Below are 23,761 nucleotides of genomic sequence, written 5' to 3' on the forward strand. Positions count from 1 at the left end.
AAGAGGCCCCATTAGCTAAAGTGGTGCTTCAGGTTAAGAACAGTTTCAGGTTAAGAACAGACCTCCGGAATGAATTAAGTATGTAACCAGAGGTACCACTGTAAACTGGCTTGTAAATGCTATTTTTTGTTTGTACTGAGTAATGAATTTTTACACTGTGGGATAAGACAGCACTACACTGGATTTTGATAGGTTAGGATATCCTCAAATACAGCTTAGACTCCCTTGTTTTATAAAAGAAGAAAACTATAACACTTCTGTGTAAATGTATCTTACAATAATGTTTTGGATATCTGCAAATGAGTTCTTTAAAACTGATATCTGATTTGATTTTCTGCTTCATTCCACAAATTAAAGTCCCAGCGCAAATTCCCAGTTTGCAATTTAACATCAGCATACTGGCTGGAATCTGGGGTCAGGGATTGGCTTTGTTGGGAACCCTAGCCCACCGGAGATCATCGACCAGCATGACCAAGGCAGTTTCAGTCCCATGGTGAGGCCTGAATCCCGATAGGAAGGGATCCAAATGGTCCGCATCCTCCAGACGTGCTTAGAGTTGTTCAGCAACCACCCGCTCAATCACCTTGCCCAAGAATGGAAGATTTGAGACTGGGCGATAGTTGGCCATATTGGCCAGGTCTAAAGATGCTTTTTTTAAAGATGCGGTTTAATGACCGCCTCTTTCAGCAGGTCTGGGAAGGCTCCCTTGCAGAGGGAAGCATTCACCACCCCACCGCCCAGCCCTTCCCAGCTTGCTTTTATCAGCCAGGATGGACAAAGATCAAGAAGACAGGTGGTTGGTTTCACTGGTCCAAGCGGCCTGTCCACATCCTCGGTGGTAACAGGGTTATTGATCTAACCTTAGAAAGCATGATATGAAGCATGATGATGTTCATAGAATGAGCGGATTCATATACAGTGGTACCTCAGGTTAAGTACTTAATTCATTCTGGAGGTCCGTACTTAACCTGAAACTGTTCTTAACCTGAAGCACCATTTTAGCTAGTGGGGCCTCCAGCTGCTGCCGTGCCGCCGGAGCCTGATTTCTGTTCTCATCCTGAAGGAAAGTTCTTAACCTGAAGCACTATTTTTGGGTTAGTGGAGTCTGTAACCTGAAGCGTATGTAACCTGAGGTACCACTGTAGTGGTGTTGGTATGTTTATGAAGGACGCAATCCAACAGAAAGTTCTCCTTTGCAAGCTCCATTGAATATTTCTTGTATAGTTCCCATTCACTTTAATGGGGCTTGTATAGGAAAATTACTCAGTAGACTGGACTGTTTCCAATATGAGCCTTTCTCACACTAGACCCATGGCTAACTTAGGTCCGCTTATTTCAATGGTTCTATTGAATATAAATTAGTTGGAGGCAACCCATTGTGCTTTTAACAGCAACAAGAAGTCTAAGAAACAAATTTGCTTCAGAATTTGGGATGATATTCCCAGATATTCCCATCCTGAGAAATACCCTAACAATTGAGATTCAGCTGGTGCCTTCTCTGCCAGTTTTTAAATGCCTGTTGAAAACTTTCTTATTTCACCAGGCCTATGCAGGCAAGTAAGAGCACATCCTCCACAATGGTCTACTGTTATTTGTTTTTGATTCTTTTGCTTTTAACTTGTCTTTATTTTTTATTATTTTACTGTATGGCTTTATGTTTATATATTGTAAACCGCTGTGATATATTTTTGATATGGCAGTATATTAATATTTTTATAAATAAAATAGATAAGTGATTCTACCTTTGTGTTTAAGTAGAAATGTTTTCTGGCAGCATTGTTCATATTTGGTAATGTTACAACAAATGAAGAGCTTGTACCATGGAAAGCCGTTAATCTACTGTGGACAGAAGTGGAATATAGAAAAGGAAATAAATCAGAAAACACGTGAATGTCTCATTTGGTAGTCAACTGTGAATAATATTGTGTTGCCTAACTGCACCAACTACTTTAAGAAAAAAAATGTTAGTTTCTCCAGTAGCTAGGTTAATGATTCTTGGCTTTAAAACAGAATGGTTCATTGTTATCCATCAATTAAAAGAAAATATTCTATAGTCTTTTTATAAAGTTGTTGCCTATAACAAGGGCATAAATAAGAGTTATAATTATTATCAGCTGAGCTTGGACATAAAATTACATTTTTGCAAAACACATTTAGCACGGTTTTGGATAATTGGCATTAACCCTGCACAGTGATTTGGCTTTATGGATTCAAGCATTATATGTGGTTGCACTGCTGCAGCAAAAGGTTAAGTATTAATGGAAAATGTTCACAGCTCTTTTACTCAAAGAAAACATGTTACTTGTAAGTTTTCTTTTGATTTTTACTTTTACAGTTACATTGAATGTCTTCATTCATTTAGCCATCCATAAAGCAAATATTGTTGCACATGCAGTGGATAATAAGTCTTTTTAGGACTACTTGTGTGGCATGTCACAGATCATTAACTGCAAGTAACCACCTGACTTGAGGGAAGTCTGGAAGCATCATTACAGTGAAATGAGCTTTTATTTCTGTATCACTGCAGCACATTGATTTGTAGGAATGTCTCCATTAGCTACTGTGGAAATATATCCTCACCAAAGGAAGCTGATGATAGAGGGTAACTAATGTTCGATTGTAAGAGGGATGTTAATACAGGGCATTTTGCACAGGGTTTGAAAAGGAGTACACAGATATCTTTAAGAATTTCTGCAAAACTTCTACATGCCTTTAAGTATTTTTTATTTTTTTACAATTGTTATTTTCACTAAAAAGTGAGTCAAATTTGGAACTGTAATAAAACTTTGCAGCCAGCGTACAGTGTTGTTGCTTATGCTGCAAATTCATCTAATCTGTACACTCACTAAATATAATGTTTGTTTACTGATCCGGTGGTATGGCCGTGTGTGTGTTGGGTGGGGAGCAAGGCAGAGGAGGGAGATGACCATCTACTCAAGAGAGTCTACTAATAACACTCCCCAGTGTTGTTACTTTGGACAAAAAAAAAATACATACTGAAAAGCAAATCCTCAGAAAAGGATATTCTAATGCTCCTTTTACAATTGTTTATGTTCTAGCTTAACTATTTGATACACTATTCACAACGCTTATAAGCAGAATGCAACTTTAGCAGTAATGTTAACATAGAGGTTACTGACAAACCAGCATGTGGGGAAGAATTACTTCACAGTGGAGGGTGTGTATGCAAGAGCTTTCCTACATACTGCTTTTTCTCTTGATTCATCCACCACCCCTGCTCCCGTCTTTTCTCTTTGCCAAGATCTTGAAATGTGCTTGCCACTCAAGTGGATAAAATGACTGGCGGCTGAGAAAATGGTTAAGCACTGCCTCCTGTCCACCATTTTCCTCTGCAAAATGCTCACTACTATCACTTTATGTAAAAAGGGCAAATACAGGGTTTGGAATCCCTGTGTATGTTGCTGAACATGTAGTTCTGGACTTAGCTGTTTCATCAGTGAATTCATATACGTATACTGTATCATTTAAATGTTCTTCTGTTCCATTTCTAATAACCTAATGGTTACAAACAGAAGACAGTACTGGGCATAACATTACTTCTCTTGAATGACAAGCTGATATAGGTTCAAAAAGAGGCAAAAGAACTCTGGGGAAGGTGTTTAACAATCTGGTGACTTGAGCATAATTTGTCCTGGCCCCAGTTAAATAATTTGATATATTCATTTTTCTACAGAAGTGTGCTTGTTTCTAGCTAGCATTAGTTCTTTTTCTACATGGTGTTTAGGGGAGCACCTCATAGCTTGATAAGTTAATATATGAAAAGCTGATTTTGGTTAGTACTTTCTTCTGTACATACTGAGTTTATGTAATTAATTATCATCATTCATTAATTTCATATTACAGTGTCTCATACCTTGCCAGGTTTCTTCTCAGTTGACTCATCCTTGTAAGACATAAGTTGACCAGTTACTGAGTTACAATAAAAAGGAATATAATTAAGCACCTACAGATATCTTGTTCATCATTTGGTCATATTAAAATTTATACACAGAGCAGGGAAACATATTACAATTAATCAGTTAGAAGTAAAATCTGTTGTGTAATATTTTCAGAACATTAGCTTAATTTTCATGGAGGACTCTGCATTCCTTGTTTCTAGCATGCAAACTGGTACTGCCTTTCTGCTCGTCATGTAACAAAGTTAGCCCATTTCTTGAATTCTGATACTAACTGACCCCTCACAAATTACCGTAGTTGCAAATTAGTCCTTGAGTAATTTTGCCAACTCTGATACAAACTGACCTGCAGTCTTGGGAGAAAGGAAGTAAGGAACATGAAGGGAGGCAGTGGGCTACCATGAGCTGCGGTAGTGAGATGAGAAAACAGCCATTATAAGCTAAAGAACACACCCCTTAGGGTGTGTCTGAACCTGCATTTGTGTCCAGCACACTAAGAGGTTTAGGATCTTTTGGTGGAGTTAAAATGCCCCAAGAAGTTCACACACCAGAAGAATAAAGAACTGGATTATTTATGGTTTTGTATACATTCCTATTAGCCCTGTTTAAGCATTCAAAGACTGAATTGAGTTGTTTGGCATTTGTCTGTCTCGTGAGACAATGGAGTGCACCTTGGGGGGGGTGGTGAAGTCAAATTGCTGGAGAATGACAGTGCCTGCTGTGTCTGCAGTAAGAGAGGTCCCTGCCATAGGTTTATAGGCTAAATTCAGACAGAAGGAAGACAGCAGCAGAAGGAAAAGGAGGAGCATTAATATTGTTGCTGTGAAACAATACTTAAGAACAGTGGTTTTCAACCAGGGTGCCATCAGTGGTGAAGCTGCATGCTCCGGCACTGGGGGCAGAGAGCAGGCGGGGGCATGGCTGGCGTGCGTCCCAGGGGCGTGGCACGCCGCCCGTGGGGGTGTGGTGTCCGGTGCAGTGGGGGGGGCGCGTGTCCGGAGGACCCCCGGCCGTGATGGTACCCCCTCCCCGATGGTGCTGGGGGGGCGGTGCGCTCCCCCCGTTCCTCTTCCAGTGGGTGCCATGGCACCCTGGGGTGCCTTGAATGATGGTCAGGAATGCTGCAGGCAACACTGGGCTCCATCCCTCTGTTTCAGACATGATTTTCAACCACGTTGGTGTAATTTTCGAAGCCATACTGAGAGTTTGTATGCTTGTGTGAAGAAAACATTTTTGTCCCCATTAGTGGGTTTGCTGATAAAAGTTTTGGTGGAGTTGTGAGTGAAGTGTAGATTTTGTTAGGTTTCTGCATTCTGTAGATTAGCACACCCTGTTTTCCATGGTGTGTATATATGTAAACGTCTTAATATTTGTGTGGTTTTCTCCCATATATCCTCTTTCGGTGTAAAGCCTGAAATTGCACAATGGCAAAGTAAATATGAAATTATTAGGGAAATGTTCTATCACTGAATTTATGAAAAGTCAGTGGTGATTTGTTTTTGAATAAGTTACCTGGGTATTTACTTATTTCCCCTGTTCCTTCAAAAGCTGACAACAGGGACGGCAAAGGACAACGTTCAACGTCTTTTCTATGCTCTTGCAGAGTTACAGCACAAGCCCTTCCCCTTGTCTCCATGTATATATTGCAATTCCTATAGGAATTTTGAAACTTAGGTATGATACCAAAAGGAGTATCAATTTTGGGGCCTGGCAACTGTTGGAAATAGCATCCTGGGTAGAAATCTAAAGAGATTTTATTTTATTTTAAGGAATCAGATGTGATAAAAAATATATTTGATGTAAACGGAAATTTTAAATGACCAGGTAGTTTTCTCATTAGAAAACTAATAATTTTCTTAAGCTGTCTTCCTGATAGAAAGCATAACTGCAGACTCAGTGGACTTCCTTTGGTGTTTATAACTAACTTCCAGTATAAGAACAAAGCCAAGCCAAAGATTTTCAGAGAGTTTGAGTAGCTGCATGCTCAGGAAGTTGATCACTTGGGCAATAATACAGGTTTCTGAGCACAGCCAGTACTTTTTCCAGCTGCTTTATGGTGATATCTTGAAGCTTAAAATGTAATCTGTATGGGTAAGCCACAAAAGCCACTTTATATTAAAGCAGGCCTGGACAGTAAATCACAACTGACCAGCTGGCACCACTACTAAGGTAATAAATGTATTTATTAAAAAATCTAATCAGAAGAATTATATGAAAAAGTAAGGTGTAATTTCTACACACCAGCAGATATAATTTAAAAGTAAAACCGGGAAGTGTTCTAGATTAAGGCCCAAATTTATGAACATCTGTTCTGGCAGTTCCTGTGCAGAACTCATGCTCTTCACAATAAAAGTGTGAAACATGTTTCTCTCCTTCTGTCCTCTTGCATTAATTGTGCTTTTCTGCAGTTCATAAACCTCTTGTTTGACCTTACATGAGTGGCTTTCCATCGTCTTTACACACTTGTTAAAGTAATTACTCTGTTATTTGCCAAAAAGCAAGTGCTGTCACAGCATCAGAGCCGTGGAGCAGTGCAAAGGGGGTGGCATGTTTTCATTTATTTATTTCAAAAATACGATATTCTGAGTAGTTCACAAGCTTTGAATATTTTTTCATTGTGAGTTCAAAATTATATCAGTGCTAAAATAATGCTAGAGATTGAACATTGATAGAGCTGTATATGTTGCTGCATTTTCATAGAAGCGCTTACAAGCTGAATAATTCTACCTTCATAGGAATATACGCTTTCCTTAAAAATAAAAAAAAATAAATGCACTGTATGGATCTGAAGGTAGGCTTGACCTTATATGGACAGTGCTATCTGAAATCTCTGAAGCTAGGGGGATTGCCAAATCTAGGGCCAAGGCTTCAGTGTCATATTTTCATGTTACTTATTCTTATAGTGGTAAATCAATGTAGGATCCAGGCTCAGATTTAGAAAAGTCTAAAGAGAACATTGCTTTTGAAATAGGAATATTTACACAAGGTTAACTTTCCATTAATTAAACTAAAACAGCTGTTTAAGGCACCCACTTAATTTTTGTGGAACTGTTTTATGTGTTTTTACCTCACGTCTTTCTCTGGATTTCTCTCCACTGGCATCAGCACAGCTGCATCGCCCATTCCATTCCCCCTTTAACCTCTATTTTTAATTAAGAAACTTTAAATCAAATTCCTTTTTTAAAGCTTCTAGCTTAGATTTGGGGAAAAAAAAACTTCACATCTAGCCCAGAGGTAGCTGAACAGCTGTTTAAGAGCAATAAGCAAAAGTTGCTTGTAAAAAGAAAAGAAAAAGAGTTTTTAAAAGTAAAATTTCCACTTAGATTTCACCTATCCAAACTTATTTAGTTTGAGTTAGCTGCATAACTTCCACCCTCACCAATTTTTTATGCAAGAAGAAACAAGCATTCATGTAATAGCAATATCAAGACCCTTGCTGCTGTTGTTACTGGTTTTGTGACTAAGGATGCAATCCTAACACAATTTATCTGCCTGATTGAATTTGTTAGTTTAAATTAGGAATCTCTTTTCATGAAAACATCTTGAAATGATGAACAAGAACGAGCCAACCTGTTTCTTGAGCTTTTTTAAAGGAAATTTGCCACAATTTGTACTTCTGACATGGGTTGCCTGGATTTTCCTGGACATTTCAGTGATTTCCGCCTGGATACTGTTTCCGACTGCCGAATCCCAGCTATGTCCGGGAAATTCCAGACGTATGGCAGCCCTAGATAACCAGCCTTATATAATCAACATGCTTAAGTCTAATTAATGCATGAAGAGGTTAATACCATAGAGAAAGCTGTCCTGACCAGTGTAGTGAGGTCACTTCCCCTTACCTTGGGAGGAAATGGGTAACCAAGCCTATTGTTTTCACCTGCACTCTACCTGAGCAGCTTAGCATGCAAAGAGGTTTCAGCTGGTTGTTCCAATTCAGACACCCTTGAATTCTTATACCAATAATGTAGGGTCTTTCACCACTTTGTAACTAAGCCAAGGTTTACTGCCTGTGCAACTTTTTCTGAATGCTGTATAGAAAAGCACACAAAACAATTTAAAACTTTTTCTATACCAGGGAAAGAGGGAAATTCTGAAACTCACTTTAAAGGACATTTTAAAGGCCTAACAGCCTATATTTGCTTTGGTGCATATTTTGTGATTTTAAATCTCTGCTGAGATTCTCTCGCCCAAAGAGTACTTGCCTCAAACTTGGATCTTGACATCCAGGGAATTCTTATCTATTTTATCTTGAACCAACAGTTTCAACTTCAATACAGGCCACCCCCACCCCCAGTTTCCACCCCTACCCCCAGTTTGTGTTCCTGGCTCCCGCTTGCATTGGCAGAGCATGTGTAAGCTTGCTGCACCCAGCTACGCCCTGCCCGCTTTTCCAGGTCAGCATGCACTGAACAAGCATAAAATGGTTGTTGCCTGTACTGAGTGAGATGAAAACTTCCAACTTAAAAGGTTTGTTGAAAAAGGAAGGCCTTCAGTAAGTGCTGAAAAGGCAATAGATAGGATGCATGCCTTATATGTAAGGGGAGGGAGTTCAGTGGGACTTACTTCTGAGTAAACGTGTTTAAGATTGCATGGTGATGCAATAAGAGTAGTCCCAGTAGAGGCAGGGCAGTAGCACTCGCCTGACCTCAGTCAGCTGCTTTGTGCTGCTTACCAGGAGGCCGAGGGGAAGGGGAGAGGCAGCAACCAGGTTGGTGCAGCGCAAGTGCACCAGAGCAGGAGCACCAAATTGGCTATGCCAGTGCATTGGCATTGCACCAACATGGTCACTGCCTCTCCCCTTTACCCACTATCGCCACTGCTATTGAGTAGGCACCCAGTTGACACAGGAGAAGAAGGAATTTCAATTTCTTAACAATTTTCTATGTTGAAAAAGGTAAGACCAGCTCTCTCAAACTGTTGCGCAGTAGGCACTTGGCTTATAATATATACTAGACACGTGAATGATAAAAGAACAGTCCATATACTTTATAGTAGTAGTAGTAGTAGTAGTAGTAATAATAATAATAATAATAATAATAATAATAATAATAATAATAATTTATTATTTATACCCCGCCCATCTGGCTGGGTTTCCCTAGCCACTCTGGGTGGCCTCCAACAAAATATTAAAATACAATAGGATTTTTATTTCCTTGAAGAGTTCTGAAATGTATTCATCTGTTCAAACTTGTATTGCATTTACTTTTACTTTTTTCTGGTCCTTGTTGTGACTATTGTGATATGAACATAGGTCTATCTAGTCTCTCTCGCTAAGCTGCATTTTATATTCCACCAAAGTACATTGCTAAAGCAGATAGATGATTATGGGGCTGCATTGTACTCTTATAGAATAGCCCAATCCTAAGTGGGTAACACAAGTATTTATATTATGTTGTTGAAAATCTTACTATTTTAAAGGCATCTTACTCTTTTAAACTCCATTTCGAGTCAGCTGCTAGATTAGGATGGATTTCTCCAACAGTATGGCAGCTGGTCAAGATACTCAAAGACTGTACTGACAAATTTATCAGTAAAACAAAGCGTTTGTAAGTATTGATTTGCATTTGAAATTCAGCTTAGAATTTAAGAAGTGCTGCAATTATTCTGAATATTGCCAATACATTTTTCTACACTTGATTGGTCTCAGGTTTTTTAAAATTCCCAGACACTATGTTTTAAAAATAATTGCTGTTCAATATTTAAAAAATAAACACTTAGTATGTTATTGGTACTTTAAACAGCTGCTTGTTCACTTACTATAGGGAAAAAGGTACTTTATCTTGGGACCAATCTATACTTGACATTAAGTCTCTGCATCTGCCATGTTCCATTCATATCTTTCTTTCTTCCCCTTTTTCCTGAATCCTCTACAGCCCCCTATAGCCAGGCTAAATTAGTCTTTGCTCTCTTCCACACACTCTTTTGCACTTGATCTGGCTGTTACAAGAGAGACACTGCCACAGATGAGTGCCAAATTACAGTGCTGAGTCATAAAAGTAGAATTGGATAGCTATGCTACAGAAAAGCAGCAGTAAATTGCATAGTAACATTGAGTAATGGCTTCTACTCCTGCGCCAGTCTTGTTTGTATGCTATGAAAGGTTTGGAACAAGAATGCAGATTATGTTTGAAATGACTTAATGCTAGACATTTATAATAGCAATAATACTAGTTTGGCCTCAAATTTGTAAAATGTTGTTATGTCTTAGGAGAGTAATTTGTTTGGTGCAGAGGTACAGAGGAGGAAAAATCTAAGCTACCCAAATCTTTATTACCTCTGCTGGAGATGGTGAATGAATAAGCTTGGAATGTCTGTGGAACCAAGTTGTGTTGGCACTCTTGGAAGTACATAATTGAGAGCAGTTGAAAAAAGCTCCATAGGTCAGAACAGACTTTTTATGGATCTATTGAAAGGCAGTTGTGCACAGGGATACCTGTTGAAACTATTGAGAAACTGAAAAAAAAACTTTAATTCAGCTGCATTTCTCCAGTACAAACTATTCAAAACAACAATAGTGCTATGCAGCTTACCTTTTTGCTTTCCTTGCATTGAGGCCCAGGGCCAAGGCAGGCGTTGAACAGAGAATATCATACCATTAGTCCTGCCCTTTCTATTCCACTTGGGATTGATCTTTAGGCTTACTGTTCTTTATGGTTTTTTCATTTAGTGTATGAAAAGCTTAAGTTTAGAATTATTCCAGCATCAGTCTATAGGGCACTGCAGACATTAGTGCATGAGAGAAACCTAAAGCATGCTTGCAATCAAATTAATTTTTCTCCCATCGCCTAATAATCTGAGTGGGGCATAAACTGTTTATTATGTATTTGAAATAACTTTCTGGAGGTTGTTAATATGACACATAGTTTGGCTGGCAAGAGCATAAGCAGAGTGCTTTAGAAGCTTTCCTGATAACCTAAATTATTGCATAAATCTATCCCATAACTTTGTTTATTTCAGATTTTTAGCTCATTACATCAAACTAGCAATATGTTTGTTTTTCAGTAGGGGATCACTGAAAGCATAGGATTTCAGTAAGTAAAGAGGTTTGCAAATACATTACAAAAGACATTCCATTATTTGTGTTTTTTCTTGTTTGAGAGAGAATATACTATAATTATTTGACGTTGCAAATGCAGTAAAAGAGTGCTTGCAAAGGCACTTCTGTGTCTTTGTCAGATCTGCCCCTTGCCTACTTGCTGGAGTATGGGGAGCAAGCTAAATGTTTTAGGGAGGGGTGGCTAGTTCCTCTGATGCTGGTGGCCTACAGCTCACTAGACTATTCAGGCTGCTGTTGATTAGCATCCAGCAACATTTGGAGGGCCACAGGTTAGCACTCACCCCAGTTTAAGCCAAGGTGAGCCAGAAGTTCAAATGTTAAATCAGTATGGATAGGGATACTTAAAAAAACCTGAAGGTTCAATACATTAAATAGACAAAAAAGCAACCTCTTCATAAAGACAGCTTGCAGATGAGGACAGTGTTGTAAGCCATCTGTCTTGGGAGACAATGGAGGAGGGTGCCTTTGAGTCAACAGCTGGAAGGTTGCAGCACCTGCTATGGCTGTAGAGACTGATATGTGAGAGACATATTTTGTCGCAGCTGGTACAGATGAAGACATCCAGTTGTGCTGATGTAGATGCACCATGACATTTCTTCTCTCTCTGCTCCTCTCAGTGGTCATTCCTTCTCTGGTCACTGCTATGGGTACATGACCTGACAGTTTATCTCCAGGCACTGTAGTTGTCTGCAAGGGGTTCCCACACAACAAGGTTGATGTTGCCAGTCTTCATGGCACATTCACAGACATCTTTGGAGCACAGAGTTGGTCTGCCAATGAGTCTGGTGCCTGAAGCCAATTCCCTGTAGAGCATGTCCTTGGGGATCCTGCCATTTTCCATTCTGGGGGCATGACCAAGCCAGCCTAGATATCACACATGCTGTAAACATGCTGGGGATGTGGGTTTGGGAGAGCACATCTTTGTTTGGAATTCTGTGCTGCCATGCGATACTCCACATCCTCCTGATGTAGCACATGTGGAAGGCATTGCGGTGTCGCTCCTGACAGTCGTAAGTTGTCCACGACTCACTTCCATGAAGCAGCATGCTCAACACACAAGCCTGGTAGACCGTTCAATCTTGGCATTGAATGTTAGCATCACATTCTCCCCTACCCTTTTGGAGAAGAGAGCCATTGTCATAGCAGCCTTACCAATACACTTGTCCAGCTCAGCTCAATGGAAAGGTTGCTGGTTATGGAGAAACCCAGGTAGACAAAATTGTCTACCACCTCAAGCTTGTGATCACCAGTGATGATGTGTGGAGTGCTAGCAATGTCCTGACCCAAGATGTTGGCCTTTGTCAAGCTGATTGCAAGGCAGGCTTCGGCAAAACAGAGGACGACACCATGGTAGATTCATACCATAATGGATGCCTGTAAATTATGTGATCCTGAACGCTTACTTTGAAATAAACTCTAATCTTTATTAATAAAGACATGCAGTGTGCTAGCAAGATAATGTTCTGGTTATTTAGAGGCAATAATTATTTTTTATTCTTTCTCACCATGGCTGGGTAAAGAGGAGAGGTAATTGGTCCTGTTGGAGTTAATTTTTCCTCAGACATCGGTCACCTCTGAAACATATCGTTTCTGTTTACCTATATTTCTTTGATAAGCAACATAAAAATAAAAGTTTGCCATGCTTTTCTTGTCAAATAACAGTTGTTTCCTCATAAAAATCATACTTGTGTGTGCTTTAATTTTGCTAGTTTCTAAATTGGTTTTCCTTAGGCCACACCAGCACAAGCTGTGATCTATATCAAGATGAATGCAACTGTTTGGACGCATATTGTGGTCTGCCAAGTGCTTGGCCCTTCCTTTTCATTTTTGTAGTTTAGGCAGGCAGCATAAACAGGATGATTGTGCATGGGGGAGGGTCATGCATGGCTAGTTGGTTATGTTCGGCTTCGTGGATTGCATTTGGCAAACTGGTTGCACTAAAGTTTCCTTTAATGCCATAGTAGACCAACAAGTTAAAAGAAACATTGTTATATGCTTTTATTATGGCCTGAGTGTATTTTTAGAACACTAATATGTATATAATATGTATATAATTAAGCACATGTAAATTAATAAATCACGAGAAGGTTTTACTTGTCAGATTGGTGTGGCCTAATTTCAATAGCTCATTATTTAAGCATTATGTAACTTTATAACTTGTATGAACAGCTGCAAATGCTTTGCAGATAGATTATTTTTAGTTTTTCACAATGTTTTAGAAATTAATAGACTTTGTGCTATATAGATTATCCAAGTATGCAAACAATATTCAGGACTGCATTTAGATATGAAACTTTTCACCAATTTAAATGATAATGCAAGAGGTTGATGTCATATCTGCCAGCTCAGTCTGTTGGGCATGAGACTCTTCATCTCAGGGTCATGGGTGAAAGACCCGTTGGGCAAAAGGGGTCTGGACTAAATGACCCGCATGACCCCTTCCAACTCCACAATTCTATGATTCTATGCATTTGTGAAGGAAAGAATATGCTACATTTGTTTTTTTATGGTGCCTGTGTTGCAATAGCTACTGTCTTAAAGGTATTTCTTCCTAGTTGAACAAAAATAGAGAATGCATCTTCTGAGATGGTTCTTGCTATCTGCAACTTGAAAGACAGAGCATATGTGCATGTGTGTAATCTGCCTGATAATCCAGGCATCTTCATTGTTAATTAAAATAAACTTTTGATCCAATCAATTAAACAGTACCTGGCTGCAGCAGAGGGCGACATGGGAAATTGAGCCCATTGATTCTGCAGAGAACCGGCTGCCATTTGGCTCGTCTTCTCTAAAAATGAACTGCTCCAATTCATTATAAAAGCAACCATGTAATGTTAAAATGTAATGTAAAAAATGGGACGCTGGTGGCACTGTGGGTTAAACCTCAGAGCCTAGGGCTTGCCGATCAGAAGGTTGGTGGTTCGAATCTCTGTGACGGGTGAGCTCCCATTGCTCAGTCCCTGCTCCTGCCAACCTAGCAGTTCGAAAGCATGTCAAAGTGCAAGTGGATAAATAGGTACCACTCTGGCGGGAAGGTAAACGGCGTTTCTGTGCACTGTTCTGGTTCGCAAGAAGCGGATTAGTCATGCTGGCCACATGACCCAGAAGCTGTATGCCGGCTCCCTCGGCCAATAAAGCGAGATGAGCGCCGCAACCCCAGAGTCATCCACGACTGGACCTAATGGTCAGGGGTCCCTTACCTTTACTAATGTTAAAAATGGATCCCTGGGTTTGCTTATCTTCTTCTTCCTTCTTGCTTTCTCTTTCCTACACACAGGGCCATCTCCATTTTCCTCAGTTGGGTTTCAGAGGACGCTCAGGCAGTAGTTTCTTAGTGGTCTAAGATTCCTTTTCCAGATCTTCTTGAAAGGGTGGTCAAGATGATCAGGGGCAATAGCCATTGCATAAACTGATAAATAAATCTTACACATCTCTTCCACAACTGATAGAGCATCTTAGACTGTATATATTAGAAAGGAGTAACCAGGAGAGACAGGGCGACTTGCAGAGCTGACACACAGGGAGGTTTCTTTTTGCACGTCAGCTGTTAGACGAGAGAGCCTCAGCAAAGCTCCAGTGTACCTATGGCTTGCAAGTTGACTCACTCCAGAGCTGTAGAGCAGGGGTCGGCAATTTTTTTTAGCCATGGGCTGGTCCACTGTCCCTCAGACCTTGTGGCGGGCCGGAGAAGCAGCACTGGGGGCGGGGGGGGGGGGAGCTGGAAGAAGAGGCAAGGGGGGCAGGTAGTCCTCCTCCCCATCCCCAGCCACTGCACTTACCTTCCCAGGGGCTGCCGCCACTGCCGCTTCTCTTGGGTAGGCAGAGGGAGCTCGTCCGCTCCGCTCTCTGGCCCACAGGAGCACCAGGGCGGCAGTAGCAGAGGGAAGATGAGCAGCGCAAAAGGGCTGGCTTAAAATGTTGATCAGCCAGCCCCCTTCCTCCTCTAGGCAGGGCGCGGAGAAGGCAGGAGGAGGGAGGGAGGAGCCACCGCCGCCGCAGTGTGTGTGAGGGAGGGAATGGAATGGTGCAGCCCTAATGAACAGAATCCCCACGCTGATCCACCCAACAGTCCCCGGGCCGGATCTTGAAGGCAATTGGGCCTGATCCGGCCCCCAGGCCTTAGTTTGCCGACCCCTGCTGTAGATGATGTCCATTTCAGGCTCTACTAAGGGTCTTCTCATGAGCCAGAGGAGCAGCAGTTTTGCCTAGGTCTATCCTCCCACTTGCAGGTTCCCCTGAGAGGTGCCAGAACTCCATTCCAGAGCGTTCTGGCTGAAAAAAACACCCTGCTCCTACCTTGAGCCTAGCAGTTCTATGAAGAGTGGGCCAGAAAAAGAGCAATTCAAGAAGCTCCCACTGTCCCTCATCCTCTCATGTTCCCAGCTGTAAGAATATTGGTGAATTAAAAATCCTTCCAAAACGTACCTTTATGATATCAACCTCTGAAATGGTTAGGGGAATGTTTCTGGCCAGGTTTTTGAAGCAGAAGTGCCACCTGAAAATCATACCCCATGGTAAAATTATTTCATTTTCCCATGTTATGGGACCAATAAAACATGAATCAGACAAGAATAGCTCTGGTGTAATTTTTGCACATTGCTTCTATGCCAACCCCTGTTATTAAGACAAAACTGGCTAAACCCCCCGAAGTAACCAAGGTCTGCCATATAAATGAACTGTAGGAATCCTGTTAGGCCAAAACCTCTCTCCGACTAACTTTCCAGAGTGTGCAAATTAAAGACCTCCAGTATCATTTTTAAATAAAGCATTTTATGTTGCATTTTTTTTCCAGTTGATTATCAAATGACCCTATTATTCAGACTTACTAGATTTACAAATTTACAAGTTTTCACAAGTCAGCTGGGTCCCTTCCTCAGGAAATCACTTGAAGGTTTCCCCCCCTGTGTTGACATAAAGAACTTAGTTGTCCTTAAATCCTTGTGAATGTACTTGCCTTATAATTTGACAGCATTGAATCAACACCCTTATGGGGACTTTGGTGCAATAAAAAGAGAAGCTGTGCAATATAGCTTCCAGTTACATTAGGATTAGATTCGAAGAGACTGGAATATGTACAATAAATTCCATGCAGGATTTGAGTTCAATTTTATGGGAATTGGGGTGGCATTTGAAAAATTTTCTATACCCACAGTGGGCCTATAATTGTACAAAATTTAAAAAATGGAAATGCATGAAATGTCATAAAATCAAAATATGTGGTATTGCATTTGTAATGGTGATATCTGAAAGTTTTAATGAATTGTCAGATTCAAGTAAGTTGGTTTCAGAGGTAATAAGTTGGTTTCAGAGGTAATATGCTTTTTCTTCAAGGGTAATTTTACATCTTTGGCAGAGACAGACTTCCTATTATCAATTGAAATAGGCACTGTTTTTAGGATGCCAGCCCCCCCCTCAAGAGTACTTATTAAAACCACAAGTATTGCATTGTTTTCAATTCTCCCCAAACCGGGTGTTTGTTTGTTTTTGGTGGGGAGAGCTCCCCGCCCTCGATGGTTTCAAAATTCCTGGAAATTTTATCTTTCTACTCCTTTCATATATTTGTACCATACACAACTTATTTAATTACATGGATAATTGAGACAACATTATATACAATATTTTTAATATTAGTGTGATATGCAGCACAATCCTATAAATGTTTATTCAGAAAAAAAGTTCCACTTTGTCTAATGTGAATTACTCTCATTTACTCTCAAATACTTACCGGTAATTTGTAGGATTGCAGACTAAAACTTTTAACTGGCCAAAGGAAGCAATTCATCCTAGGATACATCTCATTTTGACAAATGGTTAAAAACATTTATTTATTTTTGTATTTTTGTCAAGAGGTATGCCAGATGTCATTTTTCTTCAGAAACAGAATAAAACAGACAGTCCATCAGAATGATGTATACTATACGAAGGCTAGTGGAACTGCTTGTGTCACCTTTGTAACCTGTTCATCCTGATTGTTATGCATTAATAGTATAGCCTCCAGCTTTTTCACACCTAGGATTCAACTTACATAAAGGCGCAACACACCATATATGCATGCCTGTTTGCTTCTCTGTCTGGGACTCAAAAGGTGAAACAGGACAGTGTTTTTTGTGCCTTTAATGGTGGTATGACGAGCGAATGTTGGCACGGTCAGCTTGTAAGGTGAAAAAAGCAAGGCCTGCTGAAACTTCTGTTTCTGTACCATTATTAAAGGTTTGAGTCACTTTCAGATTGCACAGGGTTCTTGAATGTGGGGAGGCTTCTAAGCATTTTGAGTTGAATATGCTTTGAGTCTCACCTTCAGATCTTCCCACTCAATAGGAAGGTAAGGGATGGAGTCAGCCTCAAAAGTGAATGTTGGGGACTAGGCTGGCTCGTGCAGCCCAGCTCCCACTTTGGGTTCTGAATTTCATAATGCTTACAGGAATCCTGCTTTCTTCTGCACCTGACTTTGTGAGTCTGTTTTCCTCTTGCATTTCCCCCTACTTTCCCCTCTCCCCTTTTTTCCCAAAGAGAAGAGAACAGGGTGGTGATGTCTCTGATGTGACTTACTTTAGGTCTGAGTGTGTTTCACTATTAAAGGCACCATGGTAAAAGTTAAGAGTTTTAGAATGTATTTAAATATGTGCTATTACATTAATACCACACTTTCCTTTCCTTATATAGTTGATCTGGAGCATCTGCGGACAGTAAAAGTTGATAAGCATCTTCGATTTTGCCAGGAAAATCATTCTAGCAGTCATTTTGTGTCAGCCAAGACAGGTGATTCCGTAAGTAATATGATGATTATTGTTAAGTGCGTATTACAGGTATATTATTCAAAGGTGTTTTTTTCCATTCTCCATAACTTTTGTGAACTGAGTTATTTAAGGATGCTTTTTAAAGGAGAAACATTAAAAATATAATTCAGGTTTTTATTTTGAAACTCTTCCTCTGTTCCATATTTTGTATTTTTTGGTTTGATCAGATTTCTTCTACTAAGGATACATTAATTTCCAAAAACATGCACAGCATATTAAAGTTTGCATGTTTCTGTGGTTGTTAATAATGAATATACATTTTACATTGCTGATTACATTTCAAGAAAGCATTTCTTCTTTTGCAGTTTCAGAATCATATAGCCATTCATGTAATTTCTAAAATTTAATACATTATCTTTTCTGAAATACATTTGTTTGGTCTCCACCAATATTCTAATATTATCCCCCCCCCCAAAAAAAAAACTCCTAGCTACATCCGAAATTCTCTAACCAAGTTTTAATCTAAGGAACTACTGAATATTTTCCAGCAATACAAGGCTTTAGTGAACAGATTATGCATTAGATAAGAGTTGTCCGAATACAGCCAAAAATCAGTAATTCTAGGACATCAATCTGCATCCTTTCATGAAATAAAACACCCTCAGAATATCAGTCCAACAAGGTCTTGCTCATGGAAACCTCCAGCACTTTGGAACATGTTTGGAGTAAATGTAGCCTCTCTTTCGTATCCAACCAGGCTATTAACTAACTGTAGTCTGTGGGCTGTTATTTCTCGTTTTTCAGCAATCAAATCCAAAGGCTGAACAATCCATTTTTTCAAACAAACAAACAAACAAACAACCACCAAATTCTGTGGTGTAACTTTTTAAATTGTTGCTTTTATCTTTCTGTTTGCCGTTGTTTTTTTATCTGCTGGCTTGCATTATTTTGTTGTTAATTATGTGTGTCATTGAAGGGAAGGGTATCAATTATTTTTTATTTCCAGCAGTCTTTTCCATCTAAACCTGATTTGTAGTCCTAGATTAAGCCTCATTTTCTTGTTTCCTGTTTGTTTTTGAGATATTATTTTATTTATTTTATGCATTTACATAGCCATCCTTTAACAATAGTAACCCAGAAAGTCACCCTGCACTAGAAACCAATAACCTCCAAATGTTAGAAACCCCCCAAGCGCATTAGAAACCATATGATGGTCAGAAAACTATCCTGCCAGGCTCTTCCCACCAGAAAAAACAAAGCAGTTTACATCTCTCTTGCCAGGCTCCTTCCCTTCTAGTAAGCCACCACTTCCCTAGTCACCCTGAGAGTCTTCACAATTTGCTTTTGAAGCTAAATTTAGATGTAACGAAGCAGGACTTCATTTGAAGCTAAATTTAGATGTAACAAAGCAGGACAACAAATGGTGCATAGGAGCGGGTTGGACTAGGGCCGTGAATGGAAAGGGTCTGTGGGCTAGCTGCAGCCTCTGAGCTGGCAGTGCCCACCTCTGTCTTAGCTGGTGAAGCTCTGACCATTGTGTGAACTATCAAATGCAAATGTGGTTGGTGTTCTTTTGGTCAGCTTTATGACAATCTGTTTTTAAGAAACCTAAAAGGTATGGCTCACTTAAACTCAAATAACTAAGACATTTTCTCTTCTTTGAGCTAAGAAATTAGGATTTAGCCTTTCCAACATTCAGATCCATCCAAAAATTATAGCATTATTTCATCTTCCACTTGGGGATTCAGTCATTTAAATATGAAGCTTGGGTTTATTCCGACATTGTGCAAAGAGCCGAAATCATGAATTATGGCTGGACCTAGTGGCAAAGCCGTTATTTCTGCCAGCCAGTGCCTTTGAATGTTCTGCACAAGCAAGAATAACCTGTCTAGTATGGCAGATGACACTGCTCCCCATAAGCCAGAGTCTCTGCATGTGTATTTCTGGAAATTAAACACTGCTGCGCTTCCCTGGGAAAACCACTGTACATAAAAACTCCACTCCTAGGTCCACCCCCCCCCAGCTCCTGTCTATCAGTTGCACATAGTTGAATCTTCCCGTTTCTTCAACTCTCTATGTCCCTTGCCTTAGGCAAGTTCTCTGTTTTTGACGCTCATCCTAACAGAAATCTTCATTTGTTCCAGACCATAGTCCAGCAAGCATCTGTTTTTTAACGCCAGAGCTAACTAGGCAAGTACATATGATCTTTCCCTCCATGACAGAACCCTACGATAGATTTTTCTTCCTTCCCTGCAGAAGCACCATCCTTCACAAACCAGTTTTTTAAGTAAGTCTCCAGAAGATAAAAGAAGGGAGATGATGATTTGTGGCTCCAGCCACAAATGAACTTGCCAAGAGGAGCTCAATGGCAAATGAATGGTAAAGGCCCCTGCAGAGATGGAAACACAGGTGAAAGCAGATGAAATGATTCATAGAAGCAGTAAAGGCAACAGAAAAACTCAACCAGGCTTGCTTCTTGGTACATACAAAATAAAGAGGACGTTTTAAAATGCCACTGAGAAAGAAACAGGGGCCATGATTAAACACCCCTCAATTTTATACTTATTTTTCCATTTCAGATCTACTAACTACTTCAGGCTTTTTCTTCAGTTCATGTCACGCTTTAGCTTTAGCTTTTGATTTTTGATTTTTCGATAATCTGTCACCACATCTTTTCCGATTTGCTTCCCTTTCAGCTATTAATGTTACGAATTTTTCTAAAGTGTAATGTTTCTCTTCATTTAATTTCAAAATTTCCATCATTTTATTCTGCTTTCCAAACTGTTATCTTGTGCATCTAGTTTACTTTTTTCTTTCCTGCCATTTCTTCAAATCCCCCCCTGCCCAACGTTTAACCCTCAGAGCATTCTAATACTTTTCTTTAACTGCAGTCCTCTGCATATTTACTTAGGATGATGTCCCATTGATTTTAATTTAGCCAAGCGTAGGATTGCATTGTAAGTTTCCTAAATCTTCAAAAGCTTTAAATTCTAAATGTTTCTGTATGAACTGTACAAAATAGTTTACGAAGGTAAGAAGAGCTTGCTGGATTGGGCCAATGGACCATCTAGTCCAGCATCCTGTTCTCACAGTGGCCCGCCAGATGCCTGTGAGAAGCCTGCAAGCAGGACCTGAGCCCCAGAGCCCTCTCCTCCTGTGCCTTCCAGCAACTAATATTCAGAAGCATTGATGCCTCTGACCATGAGGCAGGGCGTATCCACCCTGGCTGGTAGTGATTGATCTCCTCCACAAACTGGTCTAATTACTCTTTTAAAGGCATCTAGGTTGGTGGCCATCTCTGCCTCCTGGGGGTTCCATAGTTTAACTATGCACTGTGCGAATAAGTACTGTCTTTTATCTGTACTGAATCTTCAGTTTCATTGGAGGTCCCTGGGTTCTCATGAGGGAGAACTTTCCTCTATCCATGTTCTCCATGCCACACACAATTTTATAAACATCTATAATGTCACCTCTTACTTGACTTTTCTCTAAAATGTTCCAAATGCTGCACCCTTTCTTTATCCCCTTAATCATTTTGGTTGGCCTTTTCTAAACCTTTCCCAGCTCGGCACTATCCTTTTTGAGGTGAGGTGACCCCAACTCTACACGGTATTCCAAATGCTGTCATACCACATATTTGTATGATGGCATTATATCATCAGTTTTATTTATTAGGTTGATTAGTGTCTAATTTGGGTTTGGGGAACCTTTGGCTCTCCAGATGTTACTGAACTACAACTTCCATCATCCTCTGCCAATGGCCATGCAACCGGGGGAGGGGGGGGAGAGTTCCCAACACCTGATCTAAATAATTCATAGTTATTCAGTTTTTATTTTTTCCAGTTCCGCTAATACAGTTAATTAATTCCATTAATTTAGCTGCTGCTCTCCAATACAGTGGACCCTCAGATTACATTACCTTCGGGTAATGAAACTTTCGGGTTGCGAGCACAGCAAACCCAGAAGTGTATCCTTCCGTGTTCCACCGCATGCACATGTGCAGAAGTCCTCTATTGCGCCATGCGTGTGTGCAGGAACGGCACCTCTTCTTATTAAATTTTCAGGGTTGCGCACAGACCCCTGGAACGAATTAAATTCATATCCAGAGGGTCCACTGTAACAGCAAATTCCCAAATAAAAAGCTACCAGTAATTCATTAGTTCATACATAATACATCAGTTTTCTTTGGGTTCATTTTAAAAAAAAGATGAATAATTGAAATCTAAAGAATATTTGTAATTGAAGCAAATTATGATTTATTCTACAGGGTTAAACACAAATAAGCACGCACACACGTGCGCGCGTGCACACACACACACACACACACACATATTATCACATCAACAAAAGATTAAAGCCCAAATAAAAAGAAGGAAAAAGTGGTCTACAACTCATACACAAAAATAAGTGAACTATTTTCTTACCTTCACAGAATGTAAAAATCAAAACAAGGAGATAAAAAAACATAGTCCCAGTCAATGGAGCCACTTTGCAGAGATCAACATATCTTTTAAACATTCTTAACAATGAGTGGTATCCAAGGTGCCTATAATGGTATCCAGTTCAAAGCCCAAAACTCTTGCAAAGGGCCCTTTTGCGTCTTCTCCTTCTCAACTTCTGGCATGCCTCCCCACTTCTCTGCAGAGAGGCTGCCTGGTAGACTCCATAGTCCCCTTCTTTATGGGGAACAGCAACACCAAAGACATATGTTCTTTGCATGAATTTTTTGGTGAAGCCCCCTGGTCACAAATTATTTTCTTTCAACATTAATTCAAATAGCATAGCAGACGGTTTCAGCTGCTAGCAGGATTTAAATTATAGTAAAGTGGCCCATCACCAGTGCTTTAGGGAGTGATCTGCTGGTGTTCTAAACCTGATAGGCATGGTGCTGTCGTGCTGAAACCTGACTCTGTTGGATGTTTGGTAAAACCTTTTTTTTAAAAAAAGTATTGTTAATGCATTTGTCAAATTAGTCCAGGCATCGTTTTAGACTAGGCATTCTGTGGAAGAGCTTATTTTTGACCAACTGAAGGAACTGTCAGTGGAGAAAAATCAGCGTAGTGTTTATTGTAAAACAAATGAAACTAGTTTGTATGAAAATATTGCTGCAGTTGCTGGCATGAAATTCACAAAAGGAAAGCTCTTGAGATATCTTGCACAGGTTGTATTTTTTATATTTCATTGTTTATAGTTCAGGATTTTTTTGCCATATTTGTAGTAACTCTAGGAAGTCTGTTTCTAATCACTTACGCCTTTCCTTTTTAAATAGGTCTTCCTGTGTTTTCAAAAAATTGCTGCTGACCTCCTTGACGTCAAATTAAACAAAGCGGAAATAGAGCTATCACAGGTGATGTTTCTGAGCATATTGCTTTGACTAGCCGATGTGCATTTTCTTTTAAATGTGTGAATTAATGATATATCTTACTCTGAGGTATGGCAGTTTTGTTTCTTTGCTTTTCTGGACAAACTCTTAACACTCTTCCGCTCATAAATTGTTTTCTAAAACCTTCCTCTGAACATGGTGTCAAAGCTTTAGAGTTCAACACCATTGTTTTCTTGCATATCCAGAGATACCCATAACTCTCCATTTTTTTCTCATTACCCAGAGAGCTACTTAAGGCTCATTATGGAGTTCTCACAGAATTTTTTTCTTAAGCTGCAGTTAAAGTTTTTGTAAGGCTACCTCACATGAAGTTGTAAGTAGAGTGTTGAGCCCAAACGTTTGCATTTCCTTAGTAGAATAGTATCCTGGCCCTGTTTAAAAATTGTAAACCAGTAAGTTGATGATGTGACATTAAGATTTGTGCAGCATAAGAGATGTCCTTGCTCCCCCATGGCATCCCTTGACATTTGGATAGATTTAGGACTCAGTTCTGCACTTTATTTATTTAGTAATTCTCTAAATCATTTCTATATCATCGTTCACGTAGTGGATGTAGCCTACCTTGATTTCAGCAAGGCATTTGACAAGGTGCCCCATGATATTCTTGTAAAGAAGCTGGTAAAATGCGGTCTTGACTATGCTACCACTCAGTGGATTTGTAACTGGC

The 23,761-nt window shown here is 39.9% G+C and overlaps 1 protein-coding gene across 3 annotated transcripts in view; it reads left to right on the forward strand.

The window, feature by feature from the left end:
* The window catches only part of RAB28 (RAB28, member RAS oncogene family), a 57,795-nt gene that overhangs the window by 28,878 nt on the left and 5,156 nt on the right, over positions 1-23,761 (forward strand). For 2 of the 3 annotated variants that reach the window (XM_083399179.1, XM_083399180.1), the window contains exons 5-6: positions 17,638-17,741; positions 22,981-23,058. In XM_083399179.1, coding sequence (XP_083255305.1) covers positions 17,638-17,741; positions 22,981-23,058 — 182 coding nt within the window. Of the gene's footprint in view, positions 1-17,637; positions 17,742-22,980; positions 23,638-23,761 lie in introns of all 3 variants that reach the window. The other variant, XR_014501998.1, reaches the window with a different exon arrangement.

The sequence above is a fragment of the Podarcis tiliguerta genome, assembly GCF_965153285.1.
Source record: "Podarcis tiliguerta genome assembly, chromosome: 9".
Taxonomy (NCBI): domain Eukaryota; kingdom Metazoa; phylum Chordata; class Lepidosauria; order Squamata; family Lacertidae; genus Podarcis; species Podarcis tiliguerta.